The 23,407-nt window shown below is 46.9% G+C and overlaps 2 protein-coding genes and 1 long non-coding RNA gene across 8 annotated transcripts in view; 1 reads left to right on the plus strand and 2 right to left on the minus strand.

The window, feature by feature from the left end:
• The window catches only part of LOC137542039 (uncharacterized), a 713,380-nt gene that overhangs the window by 584,026 nt on the left and 105,947 nt on the right, over nucleotides 1-23,407 (plus strand). The window lies entirely within an intron of this gene.
• LOC137542031 (fer-1-like protein 4) overlaps nucleotides 1-23,407 on the minus strand; it is a 262,988-nt gene that overhangs the window by 27,004 nt on the left and 212,577 nt on the right. Inside the window, exons 34-36 of the mRNA XM_068263629.1 lie at nucleotides 10,445-10,576; nucleotides 10,248-10,358; nucleotides 8,740-8,867 (exon numbers count right to left, since the gene is read on the minus strand). Coding sequence (XP_068119730.1) covers nucleotides 8,740-8,867; nucleotides 10,248-10,358; nucleotides 10,445-10,576 — 371 coding nt within the window. The remainder of the gene's footprint in view (nucleotides 1-8,739; nucleotides 8,868-10,247; nucleotides 10,359-10,444; nucleotides 10,577-23,407) is intronic.
• LOC137542038 (uncharacterized) lies at nucleotides 13,428-14,063 on the minus strand (the record flags this gene model as incomplete). Its single annotated transcript, XM_068263645.1, has 1 exon — nucleotides 13,428-14,063. A coding segment is annotated over one exon (636 nt), but the record flags the coding sequence as incomplete, so codon positions are not given.

Raw genomic sequence — 23,407 nt, forward strand, 5'->3', positions numbered from 1 at the left:
TTTTAAACCATTTCATTGTTGCCCTGGCTTTATGTTTAGGGGCGTTGTCCTGCTGGAAGGTGAACCTCCGCCCCAGTCTCAAGTCTTTTGCAGTCTCCAAGAGGTTTTCTTCCAAGTTTGCCCTGTATTTGGCTCCATCCATCTTCCCATCAACTCTGACCAGCTTCCCTGTCCCTGCTGAAGAGATGCACCCCCCGAGGATGATGCTGCCACCACCATATTTGACAGTGGGGATGGTGTGTTCAGAGTGATGTGCAGTGTTAGTTTCCTGCCACACATAGCATTTTGCATTTTGGCCAAAGAGTTCCATTTTGGTCTCATCTGACCAGAGCACCTTCTTCCACATGGTTGCTGTGTCCCTCACATGGCTTGTGGCAAACTGCAAACGGGACGTCTTATGCTTTGTTAACAATGCCTTTCTTCTTGCCACTCTTCCATAAAGGCCAACTTTGTACAGTGCATGACTAATAGTTGTCCTATGGACAGAGTCTCCCACCTGAGCTGTAGATCTCTGCAGCTCGTCCAGAGTCACCATGGGCCTCTTGACTGCATTTCTGATCAGCGCTCTCCTTGTTCGGCCTGTGAGTTTAGGTGGATGGCCTTGTCTTGGTAGGTTTACAGTTGTGCCATACTCCTTCCATTTCTGAATGATCGCTTGAACAGTGCTCCGTGGGATGTTCAAGGCTTTGGAAATCTTTTTGTAGCCTAAGCCTGCTTTAAATGTCTCAATAACTTTATCCCTGACCTGTCTGGTGTGTTCTTTGGACTTCATGGTGTTGTTGCTCCCAATATTCTCTTAGACAACCTCTGAGGCCCTCACACAGCAGCTGTATTTGTACTGACATTAGATTACACACAGGTGCACTCTATTTAGTCATTAGCACTCATCAGGCAATGTCTATAGGCAACTGACTGCACTCAGATCAAAGGGGGCCGAATAATTATGCACACACCACTTTGCAATTATTTATTTGTAAAAAATGTTTGGAATCATGTATGATTTTTGTTCCACTTCTCATGTGTACACCACTTTGTATTGGTCTTTCATGTGGAATTCCAATAAAATTGATTCATGTTTGTGGCAGTAATATGACAAAATGTGGAACATTTCAAGGGTGCCGAATACTTTTGCAACCCACTGTATAAGGCGTCCGGGGGATGGGTGGCGGGGCCGAGGCAGAGGCAAGAGAGGCTCCAGTCTCAGGGTGCAGTGTAGGAGGAGGTGCACAAATCACTCAGCTATCATTCCCCTATTGTGTTTGAAGAAGAGAGAAATAAGAAAATGGGATACATGGAAGTGACTGCAAGCCAGATAACTAGAGATTAAGGTGTTCGGGGGTCCCGGGGCACCTCTTGGTCTAATAGCAATCAGTGTGCAAAGACTGAGGATGGAGGGACGCACTTTTGTGTCTCCAGTGGTGTAGCTAAGGGGCTATGGGCCCCAGTACAACTTTTACATTGCCCCCCCCCCCCCCCCAGTACTCATAACACATAACAATTGATACTGCGCACCAAAACCTGCCAAGGACAACCAAAGTGTCAGAAGTGCAAGAAGGGGATGGGGAACAGTTTAATGATCACTACTATTTAAATCATTTATAAAAGTGAAGATAACCAGCACAGGACCAATAGAGAGCTAATTCTGTGGTTGAGGGAGGGTCCTCTTGGGTCTCCTCTGACCCAAGGGCCCCGATGCAGTTGCAACCTCTGCACCCCCTATTGCTACGCCCCTGGGTGTCTTAGCCTTGGGTGCTGGAGGATCTTGTCCCGGCTCTGGTGGGTGGTGCTTTTATGTATCTTAGGCAGTTGATAAATAACTGGGATACGGTGAAGCAAGTGGAATCAGGAAGTTTCAACTTCTTTTTATACTGTAGAGTAAGATCACCAGGCAATTTCTTATAAGTAGAATGATCATTAATCAATTTATTCAGCCCCCCCCCCCCCCCCCCCCCAAAAAAAGGCAACAGGCATTATTTAAAATGAAATACATTTGGCAGCCTCCATATTCTTCTCACTTTAGGTTCTCTTTAAATGCATTCCTCCCAATCACCTGGCCAAAGTGTTGCAGTTCAATGCTCCGCCCCCTCACATCGCACAGCAATGCCAAATGCACTGCCAAAACATTGATTCATATGTGCCTGTGGCAGAGTGTGCTGGCAGGTCATATACCCTCGAACGGAAGCGGGAAAAAAGGGCGCAGGCAGCTAGTGGACAAAAAGGGCGCCGCCATTCACTCTCATAATAAATAACGTTTAATGGGCGCCGATCAGGAAAAAAGGGCGCCGGAGATAAATAACGTTTACAAACGGCGCCCGGAGATTTTTAATGATTTATAACTGTGCTTGTGGTGATTTACGTTTATAAAATGCACCCGTGCCGAATAACGTTTATAAAAATACTAAACATATTTATCTTATTTAACTAATTAAAACATTATTTAAAGTGTTATCCCTTACTGTTTGTAAAACATTATTATTCACAAAATAAAGCGATCAGTACGTAACGTAAATGGCAATATATTTTTTGCAGCCACAATTAGTAAAACATTACTATCCACATAATAAAGCGATCAGTAAGGGGGGTGGTTAGGGTTAGGCACCACCAGGGGGGTCTTAGGGTTAGGCACCACCAGGGGGGGTCTTAGGTTTAGGCACCACCGGGGGGGTCTTAGGTTTAGGCACCACCAGGGGGGTCTTAGGTTTAGGCACCACCAGGGGGGTCTTAGGGTTAGGCACCACCAGGGGGGTCTTAGGGTTAGGCACCACCAGGGGGGTCTTAGGGTTAGGCACCACCAGGGGGGTCTTAGGGTTAGGCACCACCAGGGGGGTCTAGGGGTTAGGGATAGGTACAGGGAGGGTTCTGTGTGAGAGTAGGGTTAAGTATAGTTACAGTACAATATAAACCACCAGGGGGGTGGTTAGGGTTAGGCACCACCAGGGGGGTGGTTAGGGTTAGGCACCACCAGGGGGGTCTTAGGTTTAGGCACCACCAGGGGGGTCTAGGGGTTAGGGATAGGTACAGGGAGGGTTCTGTGTGAGAGTAGGGTTAGGTATAGTTTTAGTAAAATTTTAGTAATACTTACTAATGTTTTACAACACTTATTACGAACGTAGTTATATTTATATCATCGTTATAAAGAATATTTTCAGATTTTATTATGAGAACAAACCATAAATGAAGGTTATTCACAATAATTTACAATTATAACAATTAAACATACTGTATATTATCGTTTTTTTAATAAACGTAATTATAAGTTTCACTTTTGAAACAGGAAAGATGAACGTTTTCACAATTGCCGATTTCATAAACATTATTTAATGATTTATAATTTTGTAAAACATGATTTGTAAACGAAATATAGCACACTATTTTTATAAACGCTATTAATGATTAATTATTAATTAGCGTTTACACCCCGCGCCCTTTTTGTCCAGGCGCCCTTTTTGTACGTACGCCCCCCAAACACCCTTTGCCACCTGTTGCCAACCCTCGCCCAGTGACGTACTCCCTGCTGGACAGGAAATACATCACTGGGATTCCTGGCTTCCCCGTCATATCTGCGTCGCTCCCCGCATGCGCGACGCATAGGCACCGCCGCCTACAAAGTTAAATCTTTTGCGGCACCCATTGACTTACATTCATTCTGCATTCAAGTCGCACAGTAACACTGTTTACTTTGCATCGGGTTGGCGGCGAATTGGAAGCTTGCAACGCAACGTGGTTAGTGTACCACAAGCAAACGCAGGGGGGATTACAGCTGCCCAGAATCCCCCCTCAGACCAGGGCCAATGCACTGTCTGGGGACAGGCACAATTTGAGAGACCAGAATATCTGCAGGTATCCTGCAGCTCACAGCACCGCCCCCTTTCTTTCCCTGCTAGAGTTGACTTTGGATGCAGCAGCAGCCTGTGTACAGAGCATGGTGCAGCAGCGTGTGTACAGAGCATGGAGCAGCAGCGTGTGTACAGAGCATGGAGCAGCAGCGTGTGTACAGAGCATGGAGCAGCAGGGTGTGTACAGAGCATGAAGCAGCAGTGTGTGTACAGAGCATGGAGCAGCAGCGTGTGTACAGAGCATAAAGCAGCAGTGTGTGTACAGAGCATGGAGCAGCAGTGCGTGTACAGAGCATGGAGCAGAAGTGTATGTACAGAGCATGGAGCAGCAGCGTGTGTACATCGCATGAAGAAGCAGCGTGTGTACAGAGCATGGAGCAGCAGCATGTGTACAGAGCATGGAGCAGCTCTGGGGATCACAGAGCCAGGTATGAGCACGGCCCTGTGCCCTGCTGGGTGAATGCTTCACTTTCCCTTTCATTACCAGTGTCGGCTGTCCTCATTATTATCTGTATCCAAACGGCTCCTGATTGATCATGTGGTCGGTCGGAAATTGCAATTATGTGTACCCAGCATGATGTTCTATCATATTATTATACTTTATTGTGCGTGGCTGAGGGAGACCTTTCAGGAATCCCCCCCCTTCAAAATCCTGGGTTTGCCCCTGGTACACTTTCTTTGCTGTTGCATTACCCTGTGTGCAGGAACAAACAACAAAGTGCCCAGGTGTAAAAAGGGCCTAACATGTCGCTGGTTGGAGTTCTCTTTTAATATTTTTCAAGAAATACTTTTTAGCTTTATATTATTACAGATATGAAATATAAATAAGGACAGCATATGTATAGCCCCACGGAAACATTCATCACTTTCCTCTACAAAAAAGGGAAATGATTAGACGCAAATATATTATTTTCAAGCTTGTAGAAAAATATTTCCATGTGATAAATATCAATTTGCTTCTGTGATGAAAACGCACATCTATTCCCAGGTTGTGTAATATATGTGAAATATGGTCAAAATGTTCAGCAGCTTGTGATGTATTTCAAGCCATTTACCCTGACAACTGACATATTGTAGCTGAAAACAGGTTGTAGGCAGTTTAACATCGCCCCCTACTGGTCATCACAAAGAACTGCAGAATACTGTAAATTTGGCTGGTAGGTGTAGATTACTGTTTATTACTTTTAAATGTTTATTAAATTAGAACTCCAGGGACCAGGATGAAATTAGCTTTGCATAGGAGCGGTATATTAGCTTCCAGTAAATTAAGTCTGAGTCTTGTAATACCACCTGCAGCTGGTCTCAAAGAATATTAAAGAAAACAGCTGGTGATTATATTTTTACTCCCGTACTTTTTGTGGGCTAGAGCTGCTCGTCGATGGGCTACTACGCAGGTGCGACTTTACTCGCATGGCGCGGGTGAACAAGAGGAGTGCAGACACAAACTTCTAGAGGTGGTCTGGAGGAGAACGTGGGAAGCCTCTAGAGGATCAGAAGACCCCCAGCAAAACTTTAATGGGGCCCCCTAATTTTCACAACCCTTCCCTTGCCTCCCGTTGGGCCCATCTCACAAGAGTCATAAAACAAGAGTGGCAAACACGATCTTTACATCTAGAACTTGTGTAGCCACAGAAACTCCCAATCTGGAGTATGGAAGGGAGATAAGGTTAGTAGTTGGGGCCCTCCCATACCTCTGGCCCCCCCTTCAGTCACAGGGGCTGCTCCCCTGTAGTTACACTCCTTAGATAAGTATCTCATTTTTTATTTTTTTTTACTGAATGCTGCCTTGGGTGTCCTTTAACTCCTTCCCGACCGCTCCATGCAAATTGGATTGATTAACATTAACAAACATCCAAACTTTTGCATTTAATAAAGAATATCAGCACATATTACTGAAAATAATTCCTTGTGCCCCTATTTTATGCACATTGTAATCTGCACTTAAAGTGAACCAGAGACGAAGCTATAATGATTCCTGAGCAAAGCCAGACTGAATGCTCAGTCAGTGATTTTATCAGGGCTGATAACAGGCAGACTGAGCAGTGAAGATTGAAACAGAGAGCAGGGTAGGCATTTTCTCTAATGTTCCCACTGATATATATGGTAAAATACATGAGGTTGCTTGTGGATCACTTTAAAGGGAAGATCCGTGCATTATATAAAAAACAAACGGCACTTACCTGGGGCTTCTTCCAGCTCCTGGTAGTTTATCTGTACCCTCGTAGCAGCTCCTGCGTCTCCCGATGTCCAGCGGTGAAGAAGCCGACCTCGCCAGGTCGGCTTCCGGGTCGGCGCCATGTGCGTTCCACGCGCGGGTCACGTGGTGTACGTGACATCATCAGGTCTCTACACCACGTGACCCCCCCCGCCGTGGAGCGCACAGAAGCCGACCTGGCGTAGTCGGCTTCTTCACTGCTGGAAGCCGGGAGGGAGAGGAGCTGTGGCGAGGGCACTGATCAACTACCAGGAGCTGGAAGAAGCCCCAGGTAAGTGCTGTTTGTTTTTTGTAATCTGCGTGAACCTTCCCTTTAACTACTAGCCGACCGCGTCACGCCGAGTCATGGGGCTCTGTTTTGCAGGAGATCGCACACAGGCTGCACACACGCTCGGGAGACTGTTAGATGCCGTCTAATTACCCGTACAACGCTGCGATCTACAGCAGCTCTGTACTGGGGACAGCCGTGTGACACGACTGTCCCCTCCTGAGGCACAGAGGTGATCAGCTGTCATAGGCTGAAGCCTATGACAGCTGATCACGGGGATTGGCTGGCGGGGGGAGGGAGCGGAGTTTACAATAGTTATGTAAGGATTCCTCCTGTGGCATGTTCTGTCCATTGCCGTGGAGCCGCAAACAGACGCTTGTCAGCCTGCATTCGGTTGTGAATTCGCAATGAGTCACATTGTCATTTGCAATTGCTCTGCAGTTCTGGGCCGCTCAGGTTGCTGTCATCATTCCACCAATGGCTTTCTACAGCTGAGCTGCAGCCAGATAGCCCTGGATTTCCTGCATGCATGTTGTTGCATAGTACTGCATGCATTTGTTATGATAGTCTTTCAGTTAGCAAATGGTAATCAAGCCAGCTCAGGATTGAATGATTACCATTCAGCTGTGTGGAAATTTGCATGCTTGCATCCATTGGCTGATGCCAGCATAAAAGTCTGCCTCCCATTTTAGACCTCGCCCATCATAGCGTTCAGCTCTCTGAGTTGTCGTTGGGTCTATACTGTGAAAGTTGTTATTGTAAATGTATAATGCCTCTGATCTGCGGGGGCTCCATGAAATCCTTCTGATCCTGATAGTTAGATTCTGCCAGCAAGGTAACATTCCTTCTAGCCTTGTTCTTGAGGACGAAATATAGCAGCGGTTGCCATTCGTTCGCTCCTACCTGTTAGTCTTGTCTTATCTCAGTGTGAATGTCGCCGTCGCTGCAACAGCGACTAGATTGGCTGAGCATTCCGGCTGTCTGTCTGTTGTCTGTCTTGTTAATCACCATTACTTGTGCTTAGCTAGTTCTTGCCAAATATATATGCAGACTTGCTAATATATATTTATCCATTAGTTGAGTCGTTTGTTATTTCCTTTATTTGAGTTACGGAGATTTTTCAGTTACTGTGTTAGCTAGTCTGTTTAGCACGTTTCGGTAGGTTGCGCTTATCGTGACCACCCGTGCTTAGCTAGCATAGTTGTGTTGCTATTAGTTACATTCTTTCCTGTAGTCTTGCCTGTGTGGATGCTTGCTGGTGGCTTTCGTTAGCCTGCTTGCTCTGCTTCTGTGGACGTGACTGTGAGCTGCGGTTGCTTTTAGTTACGCTCCAATCTATAGTCCTATCTTGTATCTGTCTGAATGCTTGCTATAGCAAGAGCAGCGCAACCTCGCACTGCGCTGCCATTGCGTCTTATTTGTAGAGATATCGGAAGCCAGGAGCTGCAGTTGCTCTGGGCAGCCTGTGTAGCCTCTTCTATTATCCAGCTCTTAGCCTTGTTGTGCTGGGTGGTCAAAGTATAACCCCCCAGCATTACAAGTTAAAACAAAAACACATTTTTTTATTATTAAAAACACACACAAATAAACACATATAAACAAACAAACAAACATTTGGGGGGCGATCAGACCCCACCAACAGGAAGCTCTGTTGGTGGGGAGAAAGGGGGGGGGGGGAAATCACTTGTGTGCGGTGTCGTGTGGCCCTGCAGCTTGGCTTTAAAGCTGCAGTGGCCAATTTAATGAAAAATGGCCTGGTCTTTAGGGGGGTTTAACACTGTGGTCCTCAAGTGGTTAAGAGAAGTGAGTACCTGTCCTGCCACTAGTAAAGTATTGCACTCCGCGGCTCTGATGTAAGGAAGAGGGTGATAGGGATAGGGAGTGTTTGAGAGAGACAGGTGCTACTGATGGAGATCAGATTTAACTAACCTCCCTAGCGGTATTGACAGATTATCCATCCATACAAAACATGCTGTGAACAGTATAAAAGTGCATACACATCAATACTCTCCTGCACTGTATACTAGACCCTTGCTTGACACATTTTGGCAAGTTGCAGGGACAAAAAAAGTTTTACAAATCAATTTTATCAATTTTTGCACAGAAATCCTGGGGAAATTGAATGGCAGGAGGGTTTATAACTATAATGGGGAGGGGGGGGGCACAAATTCTGTAGGAGGGCAGCGCTACCTAACACTGAGATGTATGTGCGTGGGGGGATGCTACTTAACACTGGGGGGAGAGCTATCCAAAATGTTGAAGGGGGTCCCTAAAATTTCAAGTAACACCTGTCTATGAGAGAGGGAAAGGGAAGTCATCATTGCTCAAATCTGCCTTGGGCTAGGGACCCCAACAAAATTTTGCTTTGGGATCTCATTTCTTCTGCCTCTGCTGCCCCCATTATAGATACGGCTACTTACTCGCCAAACACTGGGTTCAGCTGTTTGGGGATGTATCTCTCTTTGCTGTCCACCATCTGTTCGCCAACTTTCACCACTATGTATGGATCCGCCTTCCCATTAGGATCAGCTGGAGATAAATTTGTTGCCTAAAAAGACCAGAAAAATTAAAAGATTATTAGCTTTCCAATCATCCTGAGCTCATTTCTTTCAGTCTGGGCCTACTGTGCAACGTAGAAGCAGCTGATTGGTGTTTCTTCTGTCAACATCACAATGGGGTAAAGAGGCACCCAGGTTTAGGTAAAACTAGGTTAAAAACACTAAAACATTGAGGCGGGCAATGCTACTGGCTAATTCTGTCTTTAGCACTGTTACTGGCCTGAAGAAGTAAGCTTGGACCCCCAAAACACGTTGCCTGGACTAAATAGAACTTTTGTCTTTTACTAGACTGTAGTTAATGAGGTACGTTTTTGTGTTTTTAACCTGGTTTTATTTACACCTGGGCACCTCTTTACCCCATTGTCTGGTATATACCCCCTCTCCCCCTACCAAGGTTGGAGAGGTCCGGTCTGACCTCATCTGGTTGACACCATTGTGAAAGCCAGTCCCCCTTTTTTCACCAGAGAGAGCGACCACATCCAGTCTAGGCTGGTTACTCCGAGTGGAGTCAGGTTCATTAACTCTACCTGCTTCCAGTGGTTGGTTGCCTTATTTGCAACCCCTTTTGTGAATAGACATTTTGCTACCTACCTTCTTTCCCTGAAATTAATCCCCTGAAAGTAATCCCTATCAGGATTTTTAAGCATACTCAAAAAATAAGCCCTACCCCGAAAGTAAGCCCCAAGTATGACAACTTGTGTATCTACTGGAGCCAATGGTCTCACGGATTGTCCCAAGGTTCCGTCATTGGGCTAATCACTGCACTAGCTGCTAGTTGCTACTCAGTGAGTGCAGTGATCAACCCAATAACAGAGCCATGGTCCGGCCTACAAGATCATTGGCTCCAGCAGAAAAACAGGTTATCATACTTCTTAGGGGACATTGCAGGACACAGGGACAACGTGAGATAGGGGTAAAAGGAGGATGCAGGGGGACATCGAAGGACACAGGGGACACCAGGAGCACATAGGGTTACATGGACCACAGGAGTTTAGGTGATAGAGGAGGACATGGGTACAGAGGGGAACACTAAATGTTCAAGGGGGATGCAGCAGATGCAGCAGAGGAAGAGGTGGCACAGTGGGGAATGCAGGAGGACACACAGCACAGGAACGTGTGTGTTTATAGAAATACAAGACATCCACTGAAAATAAGCCCTAGCACAACATTTGTAGCAAAAATTAATATAAAACACTGTCTTATTTTTGTGGAAACACTGTACTTTTCCTTTCTTTGAACTAACACATACTATGCTATCTGGGCTCCCGTTGTCTCTATTTTTTCCATAGGGTGTCCTGGCACCCCACCTCCACCACGCTTCTTTCAACATAGCCATTTGTGATGCCCACCAGTCCATGATGAATACTCACTTTAACAATGTAAATGCGCACAAGTACTTTGACTGGCCGGTTCCTGGGCACTCCCTTCATTATCTGGAACTCATCGGTGGCTTCGCTGCTTGGATAGACATAGAAGGAGCCCTACAGAAAGAGGAGGAATATGAGTTTTCCCTTTGCATGCTTTTACATGTTACCTCCATTCTCACCCACGAGAAAAAGTACTGTACCTTGTATTTCCCCATGAAGTTGTCGTCATCATTCCCATCCTCATCGTCCAACGCCTTTCCTCGAAGCAGAGGAAATATGTAAAGCCAATCCTCAAACTTGTCAAAGTCCTCTTCCAGCTCTCTTTTACATATCTGCAATACATTTGATAAAGAGGCACCATAACCATTTATCTAGAAAGCACTACATTATTCATGGTACCCACTTTTCTGTTAATTATTCTGGTTTCAACATCAGACACAGTTCCTATATTTATATACTGTATTGCAGTATGTAGCTCCGCCCTCTCAGTAATGTTACAGTCTAGGCCAGGCATGGGCAAACTTGGCCCTCCAGCTGTTAACTACAAGTCCCACATGCATTGCAGGAGTCTGACAGCCACAGTCATGACTCATAAAGGCAAATGCATTGTGGGACTTCTAGTTCCGTAACAGCTGGAGGGCCGGGTTTGCCCATGCCTGGTCTAGGCTGTTTAGCTATGCAAAATTATCCTTTCAGAGCATTCTGGGAGACCAGGGCCCATATACAATTAACTTTTTCTCCTGAGTTTTCTCATAAGAGAAAATGTTTCATCCTTTCTTTATAATATTGTTTTAGCTCTTTGCAATTGAAAAAGTACCAAAACGTAGGATGAAAAAGTACTATAAAAATTATTTTAAGTACTTTATTTGCTTACTGGTGGTTATAAAGCATTTTATTGACAAGGTGTGAAAATATCACATAGGACTAAAAAACTCAAACTCAGGAGAAAAAGTTAATTGCATATGGGCCCTTTCCCTTGCCTACCCTCGGTGACCCTCACAACCCATCTTGAAAGGGTTATTAAACAAGTGTGGACATCATAATCTTCACACTTATAACAAGAGTAGCCACAAAAATACCTGATCTGAAGGATGGAGTGAGGTAGTAGTTGGGGCCCTCTTACAGCTCTGAGCCCTCCTGGGGTCTCAGTGGCTTCTCCCCTTTAGTAACACCCCTGCTGGTATGTTACATAGTTACATAGTTATTTGGGTTAAAAAAGGCATACGTCCATCGAGATCAACCAGCAAACAAAGCACAACTCCAGCCTGCTCCCTCACATATCCCTGTTGATCCAAAAGAAGGCGAAAAAAACCCTTACAAGCCATGGTCCAATTAGCCCCAAAAGGGAAAAAATTCCTTCCCGATTCCAATCAGATCCCTGGATCAACATCATTGGGCATTACCTAGTAATTGTAGCCATGGATGTCTTTCAACACAAGGAAAGCATCTAAGACCCCTTTAAATGCAGGTATAGAGTTTGCCTTAACTACTTCCTGTGGCAATGCATTCCACATTTTAATCACTCTTACTGTAAAGAACCCTTTCCTAAATAAATGGCTAAAACGTTTTTCCTCCATGCGCAGATCATGTCCTCTAGTCCTTTGAGAAGACCTAGGGACAAAAGGCTCATCCGCCAAGCTTTTATATTGCCCTCTGATGTATTTAAGGTAGCCATACACTGGTCGATTTGCCATTAGATCGACCAGCTGACAGATCCCTATCTGATCGAATCTGATCAGAGAGAGATCGTATGGCTGCCTTTATGCAAACAGATTGTGAATCGGTTTCAGCCTGAAACCGATCACAATCTGTTGAGCTGATCCTGCCGCCTGTCCCTTCCCCCCGGTATACATTACCTAAAGCTGGCTCCGGGTCCTCTTCTCCGCGCTGCACCCCGCACCGCATCCCAGCGTACACTGTGTCACTCCGTGACCAGGAAGTTCAAATAGAGCGCCCTCTATTTGAACTTCCTGGTCACTGCAGTGACACAGGAAGTTAATGCACGCTGGGATGGAAGCAGGAACAGAGCGGAGAAGATGCCCGGGAGCCAACGTCAGGTAATCAATACCTGATCGGATCGGCCGCCGCTAGCGACGTGCTCCTTACCCGCGGGCGATTGACGGTATTTTTACGCACGGCGCGATCGACGGACCGATCCAATTTCGGGAGAAAATCGGATCGGCGGGTGCGTTTAGCGCGAACGATTGGCAGCAGATTCGATCCCAGTGATCGAATCTGCTGTCGAAACGGCCGCAAATCGGGCCAGTGTATGGCCAGCTTTATACATGTTAATTAGATCCCCTCTATGGCGTCTTTTCTCTAGACTAAATAAACCCAGTTTATCTAACCTTTCTTGGTAAGTGAGACCTTCCATCCCACGTATCAATTTTGTTGCCCGTCTCTGCACCTGCTCTAAAACTGCAATATCTTTCCTGTAATGTGGTGCCCAGAACTAAATTCCATATTCCAGATGTGGCCTTACTAGAGAGTTAAACGGGCAATATTATGCTAGAATCTCGAGTTTTTATTTCCCTTTTAATGCATCCCAAAAATTTTTTAGCTGCAGCGGCTTGGCATTGAGTACGATTATTTAACTTGTTGTTGATAAGTAGTGGTGCTCAAATACCCCTTTTCAAAATTCGAGTTAGGTCGAATTCGAATAGTAAATTATTCGAGATCAGTCGAATATTCGAGTCGAATAATTTTTACTATTCGATTCGACCTCGGAATTCGAGCTCACTATTCGAGTCGGTATTCGAGCTCATTATTCGAGCTGACTATTCGAAATGGCCTTAAATAGCTTCCAACACTTGTTTTGAGGGTGAATGATGCAAGAAACCTCTTTTTTTCCAAGTAACAACAGCAAGTGATTATGTGGGGATGTTCCTTTAAAAAAAAAAAGTTGAAAAGAGAAGTTGTGTCCAGAAATTTGTTCAGTACTGTATATACTTCTTCTTCTTCTTCTTTATCTTCTATATCTTCTTCTTCTTCTTCTTCTTCTATATCTTCTTCTTCTATATCTTCTTCTTCTATATCTTCTTCTATATCTTCTTCTTCTTTTATATTGTCTTCTTCTTCTTCTTCTTCATCTTCTTCATCATCATCTTCTTCTTCTTCATCTTCTTTTTCTTCATCTTCTTCATCTTCTTCTTCATCTTCTTCTTCATCTTCTTCATCTTCTTCTTCATCTTCTTCATCTTCTTCTTCTTCTTCTTCTTCTACATCTACTTCATCTTCAACTTCTTCATCTTCTTCTTCTTCATCATCTTCTTCATCATCTTCATCTTCTTCATCTTCTTCATCTTCTTCATCTTCTTCTTCTTCATCATCTTCATCTTCTTCTTCATCTTCTTCTTCTTCATCATCTTCATCTTCTTCTTCTTCATCTTCTTCATCTTCATCTTCTTCATCTTCTTCTTCTTCTTCATCTTCTTCATCTTCTTCTTCATCTTCTTCTTCTTCTTCATCATCTTCTTCATCTTCTTCATCTTCATCTTCTTCATCTTCTTCTTCTTCATCATCTTCATCTTCTTCTTCATCATCTTCATCTTCTTCTTCTTCATCTTCTTCTTCATCTTCTTCTTCTTCATCTTCTTCTTCATCTTCTTCATCTTCTTCATCTTCTTCATCTTCTTCATCTTCTTCATCTTCTTCTTCTTCATCTTCTTCTTCTTCATCTTCATCTTCTTCTCCTTCTTCTTCTTCTTCTTCTTCATCTTCTTCTTCTTCTTCTTCATCTTCATCTTCTTCATCTTCTTCATCTTCTTCATCTTCTTCTTCTTCATCTTCTTCTTCTTCATCTTCATCTTCTTCTCCTTCTTCTTCTTCTTCTTCTTCTTCATCTTCTTCTTCTTCTTCTTCATCTTCTTCTTCTTCATCTTCTTCATCTTCTTCTATATCGTCTTCTTCTTCACTTATTTCTCTTTTCAAATTTTTTTTTTAAAGAAATGCAGCTATTTTTGAGCGTAACAAATAGCTGGTGGCGCACGCATGTTGGAAGCGCCATTGTATGTGCTCCCTGGCAGTGGAAACACACAGACAGCAGGAGGTAAATTCAGCAGCAGGAGGAGGAGGATGAGTGTGTGGCAGCAGGCAGTCAATGAGGCAGGCAGCGTGACATAATAGCCCTGGTACCTAGCGGTGATACCAGGGCTGTAAATAAACACAGCAGGCAGGAGGTCCCAGACAGCGGTCGTGCAGCCCACATTGTGTCCAATACACAACTGGGACAACACAGTTTTCAACCCGGGCACCTCAGAAAAATTAAACCTTTTTTTTTTTTTATGGTTTTGTAGTTTTGGTTTTACAACCAATTACACAGATATAGCTATTTTTTGACGTAATAGCTGGTGGCAGAGTGGCAGCAGAAGGTAAATCTGTGTACCCTGGCGTTGGGAAACACAGACAGACAGACAGCAGCAGCAGCAGCAGGAGGAATGGAGGAGTAATGTGAGCAGCTATTGTTTGACGTAATAGCTGGTGGCAGAGTGGCAGCAGAAGGTAAATCTGTGTACCCTGGCGTTGGGAAACACAGACAGACAGCAGCATCAGCAGGAGGAATGGAGGAGTAGTGTGAGTGTGGCAGCAGGCAGGCAGCGTGACATAATAGCCCTGGTACCTAGCGGTGATACCAGGGCTGTAAATAAACACAGCAGGCAGGAGGTCCCAGACAGCGGTCGTGCAGCCCACATTGTGTCCAATACACAACTGGGACAACACAGTTTTCAACCCGGGCACCTCAGAAAAATTAAACCTTTTTTTTTTTTTATGGTTTTGTAGTTTTGGTTTTACAACCAATTACACAGATATAGCTATTTTTTGACGTAATAGCTGGTGGCAGAGTGGCAGCAGAAGGTAAATCTGTGTACCCTGGCGTTGGGAAACACAGACAGACAGACAGCAGCAGCAGCAGCAGGAGGAATGGAGGAGTAATGTGAGCAGCTATTGTTTGACGTAATAGCTGGTGGCAGAGTGGCAGCAGAAGGTAAATCTGTGTACCCTGGCGTTGGGAAACACAGACAGACAGCAGCATCAGCAGGAGGAATGGAGGAGTAGTGTGAGTGTGGCAGCAGGCAGGCAGCGTGACATAATAGCCCTGGTACCTAGCGGTGATACCAGGCCGTAAATGAACACAACAGGAGGTCCCAGACAGCGGTCGTGCAGCCCACATCGTGTCCAATACACAACTGGGACAACACAGTTTTCAACCCGGGCACCTCAGAAAAATTAAACCTTTTTTTTTTTTTTTATGGTTTTGTAGTTTTGGTTTTACAACCAATTACACAGATATAGCTATTTTTTGACGTAATAGCTGGTGGCAGAGTGGCAGCAGAAGGTAAATCCGTGTACCCTGGCGTTGGGAAACACAGACAGACAGACAGCAGCAGCAGCAGCAGGAGGAATGGAGGAGTAATGTGAGCAGCTATTGTTTGACGTAATAGCTGGTGGCAGAGTGGCAGCAGAAGGTAAATCTGTGTACCCTGGCGTTGGGAAACACAGACAGACAGCAGCAGCAGGAGGAATGGAGGAGTAGTGTGAGTGTGGCAGCAGGCAGGCAGCGTGACATAATAGCCCTGGTACCTAGCGGTGATACCAGGCCGTAAATGAACACAACAGGAGGTCCCAGACAGCGGTCGTGCAGCCCACATCGTGTCCAATACACAACTGGGACAACACAGTTTTCAACCCGGGCACCTCAGAAAAATTAAACCTTTTTTTTTTTTAATGGTTTTTTGGTTTTGTTTGTAAAACAAATTACACAGATATATAGCTATTGTTTGACGTAATAGCTGGTGGCAGAGTGGCAGCAGAAGGTAAATCTGTGTACCCTGGCAGTGGGAAACACAGACAGACAGCAGAAGGGCAGTACACAGCAGCCCACTGTAGGTGTAAAATGTGTGGCTGCAGGCGACGTAATAGTCAAAGTGAACCAGGCTGGCTTAGTGAGCAGGAGCCAGGAGGTGGTAAAGGGTGGTAAGGCACATTAACGATGGTTCTTAGCCAGTTCATGTCCCCCTCTCGCCGACAACAGGGGCCAGGAACTCGCCTTCCACCCACGCCTGGTTCATCTTGAGAAACGTCAGTCTGTCCACAGACTTGTGAGACAGACGTGAGCGTTTCTCGGTGACCACACCACCAGCTGCACTGAAGCAGCGCTCGGACAGCACGCTGGAAGGGGGGCAGGACAGCACTTCCAGGGCGTACTGCGCCAGCTCGCTCCAGATCTCCAGGCGCTTGACCCAATACTCCATGGGATCAACAGGGGCATCGCTGTCAAGCCCGCTGTAGGACCCTATGTAGTCAGCCACCATGCGGGTCAGGCGCTGGCTGTGACCGGTGGAGGATGCTGCTGCATGCACCTCCTCTCTAGTCACTGCTGCCGGAGCCTCTACAGTCCTGTAGAGCTCGTGGCTGAGAGACAGCAGGTCTGTGGGGCGCTTGCTGCTGGATGCAGGCACCTGCTGCTGCCTCTGTGCTGGCTGCTGGACAGTGGGGGTGGAAGGCTGGGGGAAGGCTTCCTCCAAGCGCTCAACAAGGGCCTGCTGCAAGCTCCTTATTTGTTGCGCTGGGTCTCCTCCTGCAGGCGGCAGGAACTGGCTCAACTTCCCCTTGAGGCGTGGGTCCAACATCATGCTGATCCAGATGTCCTCCCTCTGCTTCATCTGGATCACCCTGGGGTCTCTGCGCAGGCACGTCAGCATGTGCGCTGCCATTGGGAAGAGGCGGGCCACGTCTGCTGGCACATCGACGGCAGTGCTGCTGTCCTCATCCTCCTCCTCTGCCTCGTCAGCCTCATCCTCTCTCCACCCCCGCACCAACTCAGCTGCACTGTGCTGATCCCCCTCATCAGCAGCAAGGTCAGGGACCTCCACCAAGTCCTCCTCCTCCTCCCCCTCAGAGGTGGACTGTGCAGCTGCTTGCCGCTCCTGCTGGTCCAAGGCTGCCGCTCCCTGTTCCAGCAAAGCATCGAGGGCCCTGTTCAGCAGACAAACCAGGGGCACCCACTCGCAGACCATAGCATGGTCCCTGCTCACCATGTTAGTGGCCTGCAGAAAGGGAGCCAGCACTAAGCACACCTGCTGCATGTGCCTCCAGTCATCATCGGGGACGATGGACGGGATGTTGCTGGTCTTGTCCCTTCTCTGAGCGGCGGAAACAGTGGCCAGGGCAAGGTACTGTTTGACAGCGCGCTTCTGTTCAACCAGACGCTCCAACATCGCCAGGGTGGAGTTCCACCGAGTCGGAACATCAAGGATCAGCCGATGGCGTGGCAGATCCAGCTCCTTTTGCACGTCTTCCAGGCTCGCACAGGCTGCAGCCGAGCGCCGGAAGTGACGCACAACGTTCCTTGCCGTTTCCAGCAGTTCGCCCATCCCCTGGTAGGTGCGCAAGAACTTCTGCACCACCAGGTTCAGCACGTGGGCAAGACAGGGGATGTGGGTCAGGTTTCCCCTGTCTATTGCAGCAACCAGATTGGCCCCATTGTCGGCCACCACCTCTCCGACTCTGAGGCCTCTGGGGGTCAGCCAAATCCTCTCCTGCTCCTGGAGTTTGGCCAACACATGGGTTGCCGTCAGCTTGGTCTTCCCAAGGCTGACCAAGTGCAGCAGCGCTTGGCAGTGGCGGGCCTTCTCGCTGCTGCTGAGGCGGGGGGTTTGGCCAGGTGTGCCGGAGGATGGCAGAGGATCGGAGGAACCTGCTGCAGTTCCCCTGACCCTGCGGGGTGGCACCACCCACTGTGTTGCTGCTGCTGCTGTGCCCGCTGCTGCTCTCCCATCCTCACCCCCTTCCACCAAGCTGACCCAGTGGACAGTGAAGGACAGGTAGCGGCCTGTCCCGAAGCGGCTGCTCCAGGAGTCCATGGTGACGTGGACCCTTTCACCAACCGCGTGCTCCAGCCCTCGCTCCACATTGGCCATCACAAAGCGGTGCAGTGCAGGAATGGCCTTGCGGGAGAAAAAGTGTCTGCTGGGGAGCTGCCAGTCTGGGGCTGCGCAAGCAAGCAGCGCACGAATGTCGCTCCCCTCCTGCACGAGCGTGTACGGCAGGAGTTGGGAGCACATGGCCCGTGCCAGCAAGCCGTTCAGCTGCCGCACGCGACGGCTGCTGGGAGGCAGAGCCCTAACCACCCCCTGGAAGGACTCGCTCAAAAGGCTCTGGCATGGCCTTTTGCTGGCACGGGAATCAGCAGACACAGCGGAGGAGGCCACTGAGGACTGGCTGCCAGAACAGGCCTCAGTGTCGGCGGCAGGAGTTGCAGAGGGGGGAGGAGCAGTGCGTTTCCGCACTCCTGCTGGTGCTGCTGGAGGAGCAGGAGGGCGGGTGGCTGCTGTTGCTGCTGCTGCTGAAGGCTGTGCAGTGATGGGTGTGGTGCCACTGCCAGCACCAGATGCCTTCAGCCTCTGGAACTCCTGATGCTGGTGGAAATGTTTCGCAGCGAGGTGGTTGATGAGCGAGCTGGTGCAGAACTTTAAGGGGTCTGCACCTCTGCTCAACTTCCGCTGACAGTGGTTGCAAGTGGCGTACTTGCTGTACACTGTGGGCATGGTGAAAAAGCGCCAGATTGGTGACAGAAACATCCCCCTACGGCATGGAAGCGCTGCTGCCTGTCTCCCTGTGGTGGTTTGGGGGGGGGCTTGGGGGGCTTGGGTGCGGCTGGTGGTGGTACTGGCAGATGCTGCTGCTGCTGCTGCTGAGCCTGAGACACCAGCAGGCTGTGGGACCTGCCTACTGCTGCTGCCAATGCTTGCAATGATGCGCCTCCTTGCAAGGCCCACAAGAGCATCCTCCTCCTCCTCCTCAGAGCTGCTGAGGACGACATCCCCTGGAGGTGGTGGCACCCAGTCTCTGTCTGTCACCGGGTCATCAACATCCTCCCCCTCCTGAAACATGTCCTGCTGGGATGAGGACCCCCCAAACTCCTCTCCTGATGCATGGATGGGCTGCTTGACTGTCGCCACAGTCTTGCTGTCCAATCCCTCATCCCCCAAAGTGCCCATCAGCATCTCCTCCTCAAGATCGCCAACAACAGCAGACAATTTACTCATGATGCCTGGGGTCAAAAGACTGCTGAATGACAGGTCGGCGAGTGACGGTGAACTGGCCTCCTCCCCAGACCCTGCTGGGCGGCTGCTGCGAACAGGGGTGGTGGTGGTGGTGGTGAGGGTGGAGGCCTCAGATGCAGAGCTGATGGCGGGCTGCTCATCCTCCGTCATGAGTTGCACCACAGTGTCTGCATGCTTTTCCTCAATGGGACGTTTCCGACCCGGCTGGAGGAAAATCGGAGCAGGTGCTACACGCTGCTGCTGCTGTGTCTCTGCAGCGTGAGTTGCAGATGCTCCTGCTGGGCGGCGCCCAAGGCGTCCACGGCCAGTGGCTATGGGAGGAATGTTAGCCACTGACGCTGCTGCTGCTGCTGCGGAACTGTGCATGGTGGCGCGCCCGCGGCTTGCCACAATGCTGCTCCCTCTCCTCCTGATTCCCTTGCTGCCCTTCCCCTTGCCCAAACCGCGCTGGCTGCCACTTCCAGACATCTTCGATGTTTTGGGCGTATAGACAAAAGTTTTTTAAAAGGGCGGGTGAAAAGTGGGGTACTTTAATGGAGTGGGTTGGTGGGTGAGGTGACTGAGTGAGTGTCCCTAGTACAGTAAGTAAGTAGTAACAGTCAGGAAGTACAACTAGCAGTTACAACTTACAATAATCAGTAGTAATCACAAGTAAATTTAGTGTGTGTACACTACAGACAGTGAGTGCACGCACGCGCAAACACGCGCAGGAGCTAGCCTATGAACAGTGACTGAGTGAGTGTCCCTAGTACAGTAAGTAAGTAAGTAGTAACAGTCAGTAAGTACAACTAACTAATTACAATAATCAATCAGTTATCAGAAGGAAATAGAGTGTGTGTAGTGTGTACACAGACAGTGAGTGCACACACGCAGGAGCTAGTAGCCTATGAACAGTGACTGAGTGTCCTAGACTCCTAGTACAGTAAGTAGTAACAGTAAGTACAACTAACTAATTACAATAATCAATCAGTTATCAGAAGGAAATAGAGTGTGTGTAGTGTGTACACAGACAGTGAGTGCACACACGCAGGAGCTAGTAGCCTATGAACAGTGACTGAGTGTCCTAGACTCCTAGTACAGTAAGTAGTAACAGTAAGTACAACTAACTAATTACAATAATCAATCAGTTATCAGAAGGAAATAGAGTGTGTGTAGTGTGTACACAGACAGTGAGTGCACACACGCAGGAGCTAGTAGCCTATGAACAGTGACTGAGTGTCCTAGACTCCTAGTACAGTAAGTAGTAACAGTAAGTACAACTAACTAATTACAATAATCAATCAGTTATCAGAAGGAAATAGAGTGTGTGTAGTGTGTACACAGACAGTGAGTGCACACACGCAGGAGCTAGTAGCCTATGAACAGTGACTGAGTGTCCTAGACTCCTAGTACAGTAAGTAGTAACAGTAAGTACAACTAACTAATTACAATAATCAATCAGTTATCAGAAGGAAATAGAGTGTGTGTAGTGTGTACACAGACAGTGAGTGCACACACGCAGGAGCTAGTAGCCTATGAACAGTGACTGAGTGTCCGAGACTCCTAGTACAGTAAGTAGTAACAGTGAGTACAACTAACTAATTACAATATTCAATTACAATAATCAATCAGTTATCAGAACTTGGAAATAGAGTGTGTGTAGTGTGTACACAGACAGTGAGTGCACACACGCAGGAGCAGCTAGTAGCCTATGAACAGTGACAGTGAGTGTCCTAGTACAGTTACAGTATATAACTACAATACTAATACAATCAGTAGTAAAGGACAGCAGAAATACTGGTATAGAATAGAGAGAAATAAACAGAGGACAGGAGGACAGCTGCCCACACAGGCAGGCCCTGAGGCCTAAAGCTGTAAGCCTGCAGCAGCTGGCCTGTCTCTATGTAACACAAAAGCTACTAACTAAAATACAATGTCTAACTAACTAACAACAATATAGGTGTGTATAGGAGGTGTATGTGAGCAAAAACGCTAGGTAAATGACCACAATAAAGCTCTTGCTAAGCCAAAGCACAAAGGAGCAACTCTCTCTCTATGCAAGTCTCAGGCAAGGACGGAGAAACGTAACATGGCGGCCGCTATTTATAGGGTAGGGGCTGGCCAGGGTCCCCCTCTGTGATTGGCTGCCGTCAGAGGGCCTGGGAGCCCTCTGATTGGCTCTAAGGACATCAATCTGGGCTATGACGCTATTCGAGCTCGGTACCGAGCTCGAATAGCGCCGTTTGCTCGAATAGCTCGAATAGTGAATGGGCTATTCGAGTGTACGCGAATAGCCCATTCGAATAGCTGCAGCTATTCGGAGCTCGAATACCGAGCTCGAATAGCTGAAAAAGAGCTCGAATATTCGAGCTACTCGAATATTCGAGCTCTGCTGAGCACCACTGTTGATAAGTACTCCTAAGTCCTTCTCCAAGTTTGATGTCTCCAACTGTATCCCATTTAATTTGTATGGTGCTAGACCATTGGTACGACCAAAATGCATGATTTTACATTTTTCAACATTGAATTTCATCTGCCATTTATGTGCCCATATAGCCATCCTATCCAGATCCTGTTGCAATATGTCCCTGTCTTCCTGAGAGTTGATGATTCTGCACAATTTTGTATCATCTGCAAAAATAGCAACATTGCTTACTACTGCACCTACAAGGTCATTAATAAATAAATTGAAGAGCACTGGACCCAGTACAGACCCCTGTGGGACCCCACTGCTAACAGTCTCCCATTTTGAGTATGATCCAGTGACCACAACTCTTTGTTTTCTGTCCATTAGCCAGTTCCCTATCCATGCACACAAACTCTTCCCCAGTCCTTGCATCCTCAACTTTTGCACCAGTCTTTTGTGTGGAACAGTGTCGAAGGCCTTTGCAAAGTCCAAGTATATCACATCTACAGCATTCCCAATATCCACATTAGCGTTCACTACCTCATAAAAGCTGAGCATGTTAATCAAACAGGACCTGTCTTTAGTAAACCCATGTTGATGCTGAGAAATAAGATTATTACTATTCTACTATGAAGTCATGTATAGTATCTCTTAGTAACCCCTCAAATAGTTTGCATACAACTAATGTTAAGCTTACAGCTCTATAATTTCCTGGATCTGATCTTTTGCCCTTCTTAAATAATGGGACAACGTGGGCTGTATGCCAATCCACTGGGACTCTGCCAGTTGAAAGAGAGGGGTTTATCTATAACTGAACTTAATTCCCTTAGGACACGAGGATGCATGCCATCTGGGCCAGGTGCCTTGTCTGTTTTTATTTTATTTAGTCTTGCCTTCACTTCTTCCTGCGCTAAGTATTAATATTACAGTTGGAAGATTGAGACTCGTCTGCATCTGTAATTTGTAACAGTGATGTTTCCCTTGCGAAGACAGAAGCAAAGAAAGCATTTAATAACTCTGCCTTACCTTGGTCATCCACCATTGAGTTCCCACCCTCATCCTTTAGGAGTCCAATACAGACAACCTTTCTTTTTTTTTAGAGTTGATGTACTTGTAAAACGTCTTTGGGTTAGATTTGATATCCCTAGCGATTTAATTTTCAGCTTCAATCTTTGCCAGCCTAATTTATTTTTTACAATTTTTATTGCACTCCTTATAATTGCTTAGTGCAGCCTCGGTCCCCTCCTGTTTTAGGACCTTATAGGCATTCTTTTTCCTCTTCATTTTATCTTTAACCTTTCTATTCATCCATAGAGGCATTTTTTATTCCTAGACATTTTGTTTCCATATGGGATATACATACTACAATATTGATTGAGAATAAGTTTAAAAGCTTGCCATTTCCCTTTAGTGTCCCCCCCTTGTAGTACATAATCCCAGTTCACCAAACTTAGTGCCTGCCTGAGTTGATTGAACTTTGCTTTTCTAAAATTCATAGTTTTAGTGGTCCCGCTGCCCCGCGGCCTATCAGTCACCAGATCAAACGTTATCATGTTGTGATTACTATTTCCCAAATGTTCTTGAACCTGCACATTTGATACATTATCTGGTCTATTAGAAATGATCACATCTAGTCACGCATTCCCCCTAGTTGGTTCCGTTACCATTTGAGTCAGGTAATTGTCCTGTAGTGATGCCAGAAATCTGCTGCT

The sequence above is a fragment of the Hyperolius riggenbachi genome, chromosome 12, assembly GCF_040937935.1.
Source record: "Hyperolius riggenbachi isolate aHypRig1 chromosome 12, aHypRig1.pri, whole genome shotgun sequence".
Lineage (NCBI taxonomy): Eukaryota > Metazoa > Chordata > Amphibia > Anura > Hyperoliidae > Hyperolius > Hyperolius riggenbachi.